This window comes from Monopterus albus, unplaced genomic scaffold, assembly GCF_001952655.1.
Source record: "Monopterus albus unplaced genomic scaffold, M_albus_1.0 scaffold96.1, whole genome shotgun sequence".
Classification (NCBI taxonomy): domain Eukaryota; kingdom Metazoa; phylum Chordata; class Actinopteri; order Synbranchiformes; family Synbranchidae; genus Monopterus; species Monopterus albus.
This window is the reverse complement of record NW_018127976.1, coordinates 2702012-2711000: the sequence shown is the minus strand read 5'-3', so window position 1 is coordinate 2711000 and position 8989 is coordinate 2702012. Positions and strand designations below refer to the sequence as shown.

The 8989-nt window shown below is 39.1% G+C and overlaps 1 protein-coding gene across 5 annotated transcripts in view; it reads right to left on the bottom strand.

Annotated features, from left to right (window-relative positions):
• arhgef4 (Rho guanine nucleotide exchange factor (GEF) 4) overlaps window positions 1–8989 on the bottom strand; it is an 84463-nt gene that overhangs the window by 26417 nt on the left and 49057 nt on the right. Inside the window, exon 1 of one of the 5 annotated variants that reach the window (XM_020608915.1) lies at window positions 3416–3438. The exons of the other annotated variants lie outside the window; for them this stretch is intronic. Coding sequence (XP_020464571.1) covers window positions 3416–3425 — 10 coding nt within the window. The 5' untranslated portion in view covers window positions 3426–3438. Of the gene's footprint in view, window positions 1–3415; window positions 3439–8989 lie in introns of those variants that run through there. 5 annotated transcript variants of the gene reach the window in all.

Sequence of the window (8989 nt, the reverse complement as noted above, 5' to 3'; positions counted from 1 at the left end):
GGGCCACTCTGCCCTAAAGCCCCGACTGGTGGAGGGCTGCAGTGATGGTTGACTTTCTTTGACTTTCTACAACTTTCTCCCATCTCCCGACTGCATCTCTGGAGTTCAGCCACAGTCATCTTTGGGTTCTTCTGTACCTCTCTCACCAAGGCTCTTCTCCCCCGATAGCTCAGTTTGGCCGGACGGCCAGCTCTAGGAAGGGTTCTGGTCGTCCCAAACGTCTTCCATTTATGGATTATGGAGGCCACTGTGCTCTTAGGAACCTTAAGTGCAGCAGAAATTTTTTTGTAACCTTTGCCAGATCTGTGCCTTGCCACAATTCTGTCTCTGAGCTCTTCAGGCAGTTCCTTTGACCTCATGATTCTCATTTGCTCTGACATGCACTGTGAGCTGTAGGGTCTTATATAGACAGGTGTGTGGCTTTTCCTAATCACGTCCAATCAGTATAATCAAACACAGCTGGACTCAAATGAAGGTGTAGAACCATCTCTGGGATGATCAGAAGAAATGGACAGCACCTAAGTTAAATATATGAGTGTCACAGCAAAGGGTCTGAATACTTATGACCATGTGATATTTCAGTTTTTCTTTTTTAATAAATCTGCAAAAATGTCACAAATTCTGTGTTTTTCTGTCAATATGGGGTGCTGTGTGTACATTAATGAGGAAAAAAATGAACTTAAATAATTTTAGCATATGGCTGCAATATAACAAAGAGTGAAAAATTTAAGGGGGTCTGAATACTTTCCGTACCCACTGTATACTCATGGATGAACTTGTTTTTCGTTTAGCTCTCCACTAGAGTTGTGCTTTACCCTAAAACCCAATTTTAAGACAGAACAAAGACATACAGCATGACTCTGCAGCCTTCACTGGATCCTACAGGGTGACCTTGGAGATTTTCTTAACATTGCAGATGAATTAAACATCCACTGACCCTATTAAAATGTACTTACTGTACAGTACAACACAGACAACACACTTATAGCCTGATCCTCCGGCTTGAGAGACAACACTGTTCTGTGGCTTACGTGTAGACACCGAGAGCTCACTGACATAAGCATCACAACCATGGTAAGTTTAAAACTATAGCCCACAGTGTGCAGGAAATCCACTCACTTAAACCTCAACTATAACCACCTCTTACAACATCTATGTGGTGAGTACCCTCCTACACACAGTATACAGCTCAACATCTTACCAGTGAAGAAGTGCAGAGAGCAAGGTGCAGTAACAAATAAAGAGGATGATGAGAATCACAGCATGACATCATACTCTGACAAGCACTGCTAAAACAACAGGAACCACCAAGTGCGTCCCGGTTGGATTTTCTGACATGGCTGGACTGTCAGAACTTAAGCCTTCAAGTCACATGGAGTCAGCGCTTACCAAAAACCCCTCAACACTTTAAAGATCTCTGCCATTACATTTTAAAGACAAGACCCTCCCTTAGAGGAGTATGGTATAAGTTATCAAAAAAGTCCAATAATGGGTTGATAGTAGGTTTTTTTTCCATAGGTTCCATCAGTGCTGGGCTGTATTATAATGTACTCTTGCTTAACATCATGTAAACCTGCCTAATAATAGCTTAGCCACACCAAGCCAGGGATGTACTGAAAAGACAGACTGACTGATACTGTATGTTGCCTCAGGTTACTCTTGACTTCACCGCAAAAAGTACAGCTGTGATGAATAAGGCAAATTACAAACATTTTTACACTGTCAGTTTGATTTAACAGCCTTGTCAAGTGCTCAGAACTTCAGAACATAACTTCTGTGCATACTGTTATAATGCCTATTGTTTTTCTTTTCAAAATCTCCATTTGTAAGGATTATATTGTATTTGCTTTAGCCATGGCCTTTTGACCTTATTAGCATGAGACTATTATTTGTCAGGGCCTTTTAAAAAGGTTACAAATGACCATTAGTGTCAGTTTTCCCAATGACCATTGGTGTTGATTTTATCTGTACTTGTAAGTTGTGTTTATTTTTAATGTATATTGTTATTTACACTGTACAGCACTTTGGCCCATCTTGGTTGTTTTTAGTGATTTATAAATAAAGTTGGAATGGAATTAAGCAATTGTCATGGTCATGGTCAACGCTGACTTTTGGTAGGGCGTCGGTAATGAGCAGAAGTCTCTCGTGTAAATCTCCATGCTTTGTAGATACACTTCTAAAACTGTAAGTTCATTGACTGTGAGAGACAGACACACAAGTGTAGAAACACTTCCATGCTGACAGTGTTGCCTCTGAGAGCAAGGGCTGTACTTTTTGACGCAAATTGTGTCAGCTGGGTTTAAAGGATTATAGGCAGTGAGACTAACATCTCCACACAGTGACTTGGAGAACCTAATTGGTTGTTGGTTGTGGTCGGGCACATCAAACAGGCCTTGAATCAAATAAATGTGCAGCACACACAGCAGCATATCTGTGTGTACTGATCTGCACCAAATTGATTTTTGGTTGTGAAGCCATGAAATACAGTACAGACACCATTACAGTTATCTAGCAACACTGTCACAGAATGTTCAGTCACAACTGGGACACACACACACTTTCATATTATTTATTTAATATTTCATATTTACTTCACATTTCTTAATTCCACCCCATAGTGCACATTATTTACTTCTATGTTTAATTTTATTTGTCATCCATTAAGCAGTGACTAGTTGACTTCATTGTGCTGTTGCTACATCAGAGCTGCAGCTCTGTAACACCATGGTGCAGTAGAGAAGCCTGGCTGTATGTAGTGGTGGCTATTGAAATTCAAGACAGACTTTGAATGAATTTTGTTAGGAATACTTCAGCCAGCCAGGCCTGAGGGGGGTGATGGAGAGGGGTGAGGAGAGAAAACACAAGCTCTGCAGTGTTGACAGGCATGAAGGTGTTACCAGAGGAAAGTAGACATCTTGTGGTGTCTGGTGTCTCCGGGAAATAAACGGGGGTAAATGCTTTACCACCAGTCATTTAAAAGAAACCAAATTTCTAAAGCAGATGGCCTTTTCACTACTCACAGGCATATGTAAGTGCAATTCATTCATGCCCCAATGTCAACATCAACACAGAAAATGACACAATAGAGGAAGGTTCTGTGTCTTCTATGCATTTAAAACCCTGCCAGCATCAATAGTGACAACTTGATGTGCCTTTATTTAGACATGACAAGAATTCACCCTTATAGTCACAAAGTATAGTCAATCCTCTTTAATTCTGTGCACTATAGCCTGGATCACTGACAATTTTCATAGACATATAGTTGGACAGTTTGGAATGAACACCTCTGAAATAGTGAATAAACATGAAAGACCAACCAGAAAGCTCTAATTTGAGATGCTGACATGTTAACACCACCTATCAGCCACTTGAAATGCCATCTTGACATTCCTTCCCATTTGACGTTTCTTCTCACCTTGAAACATGTGACCTCCTCCACTCTGATGGGGGAATGACTGTACAGAGGTGAAATGCCCAGCAGTTTGAAACAGATGAAGGTGCAGCATGTGAAAACCAAAAAGAAAAGAGCAGATTAATGTACTGAGCTGGAGGATAAAAAAGGTGAGTATAGAGTAGGACAATAGCAAGAGCTGTTTGCAGGACAGGACTATGGCACCATCTACCTCCACGTCTGCCATTTCTTCCTCCTTACTCATAATTTTTGCCCCTTTTTTCCTAAGAATGCAGAAAATGTGCATGTCTGTCTCATGTTTGAATAGGCAGTCACCACTTTAAAGAGTTGAAATTGTAGGAACTGTCAGGCATCAGACAGCTAATCAAGGAATTGCATAGAGGGTATTGTGCAGAAGAACAGTTAAGATCTTCACTACATGTGGGTTTTATTGATTTACTGCTCAGGAGGTGTTGTAAATGTGACTGCTGTGTAGGAGAAGAGGGCTAACAACCTCAAACAGTTAAGAATGAGTGGGTAATATTAAATATTTTTGTTATATTTAATATATTTGTTTTACTCTGATCACCTGAAACAGTAGGGGATCAGTCTTTCGTTCGGTTTCAATATAAATAAAAAGGAAAACACTAATCATAAGATATGGCCATACTGTGGTGTTTTCTCCATGCTGTAAACTGAGATGTTCTTCCTTTAATTCTTCTGAGAACTGGCAACTCTCAACTATAAAAGAAAAGTTTCTACAACAATCTTTCAAGGATGGGCCGAGAAACATTTCCCTAACACTTCCAAAATCACACAAGTCTGAGATGAGTGTTGTCAAACTAATGTAACAACAGCTCAGGTTAAAATATGCAGAGGAAGATTAAATGTACATATTTTAAACTTCTTAAAAACAATGTATTGAAGTTACCAAGTTATCATGTCATATGCCTAAAGAAACCAGTGTTAATCAGCCAGAAAACAGTGTGAATGAAACACACTGTTTTTGAGGAGACTCTTCTCATATGAGATCAGCCCCACAAATACGTACATGCTTTTGTTCACGTGTTTCCATTGTGGTGCAAGGTTAGTAAGTAAGTAAGTAAATTTTATTTATATAGCACCTTTCACAGACAAGGTCACAAAGTGCTTTACAAAGTCAAAAGATAAAAAGAGATAAATAATATACATAAGCCTAAAAGTACTCACATAGCACAACACAATTTATAAAATGAATAAACCCAATCAATTAAAAAACTGTCTAAATAAATGTGACTTCAGCTGTTTTTCAAAATCATCAATAGATTCAGTCATACGTAGAGTCAAGGGCAGGGCATTCCACAGTCTTGGAGCTACGACCTGAAAAGACAGGTCCCCCCAAGAGGTAAAAGACGAAAACCTAGAAAATGCTGCATAAAAAAGTGGGAAGCATAATGAGGGCCTTAACTTTCTGCATATATACTGTATATTAAAATAAGAATCAAACAACAACCCCAACATAAATTCCCCCCTCCAATGATTTTACACCATTCATTGGCCCACCATCACTTGTTCATTGGTACCATAATTATGGCACAGTAGGGCCCTACTCAACGACTATAGACTCAGTAGTTTATCATGCTATAGACCTTTGTTGTCATGGTTACAATAAAAAGCATGGCGCGTAACAGCTTTACACACAAAACTACTTAGAGTCAGGAAAAGATTGGGCTTGCTCAGTGTTACAGGGCCTTCGTCACCAATGTTACAATAATCAGCACACAGTTACAGATAAAAACCACAATGTTTTCAATCCTCCCTGTAAAGCCTTAGCATCCCTCCTCCTCCTGCTGCTGCTGCACACCTTGCATTGCTGTCAGAGAAACATGGGGGACAAATGAAGGACAAGAAGGACTAATCCAAAACTCTGTTCAGCAGTCTCTTTAATAAAATAATTTTTGCCACAGCAGTTACAGTAATGGCTTTTGGTTTCTGTGAGAAAGTATTGTGTAATCAGGCACTGGTCCACAGTGCTCTTGATAATTTTCTAGTAATGACTACACATTTGCTTCAGATAGTATTTCAAACCCCTTTGCTCACTTTGCTGTAGCACTGTAGATTTAAATATAAAAAGATAAAATTGCCATTTGCCATTCAGTTTACACTGAATAACTCATAATGACAAAATGAAAACTTTTATTTTACATTTTTTAGCAAATTTATTAAAAATCAATTCCTCAAATTGCTCATTTACAGAAGCATTCAGACTCATAATTTAGTATTTTGTAGAAGCCCCCTTTCCAGCAAATACAGCATCAAGCCTTCTTGTTTAAAGAGCTATGGCCCTTTAATACTGAATGTACTTTAAACACATCTGTGACATTTTATTCACTCAAAGTTGTTGCTACACCTTTACAAACAGCTGTTTCGGAAGTTATTAACACAAATTTTACATTATTAACACATTTTACATTATTCATGAGCACGTACTAATGAATCTCATGGTCGCTGTCGATCTTTATCTTGCATAATAGCTGCAGCTGTAAACACAAGACAGTATAGAGAGATACAGTATGTGAAGCAAAGTCTGAGCCTCAATGGGATGGAGAGGGACCAGCTGTTGCAGACTGGAGATTCTAATGGATGTTTCAAAATGGCCGAATTATGTACTAGCTACTGTGTTTTAGCTTAATACAATACAACACAATTTACTTTGCAACCCTGAAAAATGTCATTCATGCAATTAGCCTTAATTGAAATCTCAGGTACAATCACTTCTGTTGCACTGCGGTTGTCCCTTGGGCCCATATTTTCAATATTGTCTATCTAAACTGTTTTTGATAAGATCAAATATAGTGCACTTATTGTAAGATAGTAAAATGTTGACTCATTAAACATTTAGTTACTGTATATTGCAAAGGGGTGTACTCAGGTTAATGTATACGGTCTAAACTGCTAAATAAGAACTTGAGTTTTTTTTTTTGTGGTTGTGGTTTTGTTTTTTTGCTTTGCAGTGTTGCCACATATTTGTATCTGCTGTTAGACCAACAGAGAGGTTAAGCTGAGTGGGGATGAAATCTGACCAGCGCTTCCACCAGGTGTTAAATTCCAGCCTACCTAACTGCATACCAAAGTGTTTTTTAGAAGAGTTGCTAAAAATATTACCTCCACTCAGTTTCCTTTTTCCAGAGAGAGCTGGGGTGTCCCTCCCACTTCTGGAAGTCAACTTGTCTGTTACTATTTCTAAAAGCAATAATAGCACAGCACAACAGGGACTGCTTCCTCCTTACCTCCTTGGTGGTCCATTCACTGATTTATTAATATATTAAGATGACCTGATATAGGACATTTTTTTAGATCTTGACATTTTAGAGGTTAGTTCTAGAGAAGGTTCTCACCTACTGGAAATACCCTGTTTGGGAGGAAGTGCCTGGGTAGAGGACGCAGGAGGCAGGACATGACGCGATCATCCAGCCAGTTTGTAATTTGGTCATAATAACTGAGTCTCTTGCTTTGTCTGATGATTCTGGTGCCAGCTCTTAATGACAAAAGTTCCTGCATCTCATCATGTCTCTAGTTAGATATTTTCACTGGCGTCTTCTTTGTGAATGACCGTTTTTCTTCACCACTGGATGTTTGTTTTCTTCCAGTTTTGTGCCAGTCACATAACAACGTTGTCAGCGTGTCAGCGCTCACTACCTCTGTGTGAACACTCCGGCTGTTTTCTCACATAGGCTCACTCCAGCTCATTTGAACTTTGTACTAGGGAGCTGGGAGGGTACTGGTCACCTGACTCATACATAGGTGTTCTCACATATAGCTCCCTCGGGTAATATCTAGAGAATTTCAGGGTTCCAGTGCATACTGAAAAGGGGCTTTAGATAAGCACTGAATGGAGATTTCACTTAACTCAGTATAATTTATATGTCCACTTTTCTAGTAACACAATGAAAATAGTCACGTCACATCATTCTTCTGTGCTTAGGAGAGAAACAGTTTTAATTCCATTTCCAGTCACTTGTATTTTGCCTTTTTGTATCCCAGCTGAGGAGCTGCCTTGAAACATCATACTGCCACCATAGGTTTCACATAAAAGCCTCTCAATAAAAGCTGTTGTTGGTTGGCTTGTAATCTGAAAATATTGCGAGAATGGTTGCCTTTTATTGATGTAAACTTAATAATGCTATAAAGACAAGCATAAATAATTAGTAAATAAAAACAGAGCAGCAGAGAATCCTGTCATTCTGTGGATAGTAATGGGATCAGTGCTGCAGGTGGAAATGTGCTTTATTCTGTGATTCCTGAGTCACTGTAGTATAACCAATTGTGCAAAAGGGGGAACAAAAAGACTAACATTTATAATTAACCAATTACATTTCCTGTTATCTTTTGTCACTAATTTCAACCAACAGTTACTGACAAGTGTCTGACGATCTATGAAGTACTGCAGTTTATAGTACACCTTACCACCTCTAACCCTTTTTTCAGTTTTGTTTCAAACTGTGTATTAATGTATTCTTAGTTTTTTTGTTTTGGTTTTTACAGATATTTTATTGAATATACCTGTAGGTGTTCATGTTGTTGTGTCCAATTTTTCTTGTATAGAAAACATATGACAATGAAGTTAGCTAATTAAAAGACAGACCCAGAATAACCATGTAATGATGTTAACCTGGACCAAACATACGATTTCTACATCTGTTGGATGGGTTGCTGCACGTCTTATCTCTGAGTGTATTAGGGCATTTCAGTTCCAGTTGACAGTAACATAGAATTTACAGGATTTATTAACAGTGTGATGAAGTGTCTTGATTTGTGCAGGTATTTAATTCTGCCAGAAAAAGTCATGCCATTGTTACTTTTTCTATAAACCCTTTTCAATCAATTAAAGAAAAATAATCTGTAGTGGACAGTGTCATATACAGTGACATACAATACCAGTCAAACATTTGGACACTTTCTTTTCTGTTCAGAATCAGATTCACCTTTATTGGCCAGGTGTGTTGGACACATGAGGAATTTGACTCTGGTACAGCGGCTCTCAATATGTATGTACATATCCTTATGTACGGCAATAGCAAAGGGCAAGTAAACAATATAGGCTGAGAGAACAGAAAGTAATTTGTGTAGTAACACCTACTGGTTAAAGAAGATAACTTGATGAACAAATGAACCGGCTACTAATGGATGGATCCCACCCTGAGTGGTTAACTGAAGGCCGGACAGTCCTGATCCTGAAGGAGCCTCAGAAGGGAGCAGTACCATTCAACTACTGCCCAATAACATGCCTCTGCACAACATGGAAGCTCCTGTCAGGCATCATAGCAGCTAAGATGAGCAGGCACATGGCTCAATACATGAGCAGCGCCCAGAAAGGAATTGGTAGTAACACCAGAGGAGCAAAGCACCAGCTACTGGTTGATAAAGTAGTCACTCGAGACTGCAAGACCGGACATACCAACCTGTGCACTGCCTGCATTGACTACAAAAAAGCCTATGACTCAATGCCTCACACATGGATCCTGGAATGCTTGGAACTGTACAACATCAACAGGACTAAGAGCCTTCATCAAGAACTCAATGGGAATGTGAAAAACAACCCTAGAGGCCAACTTCAAG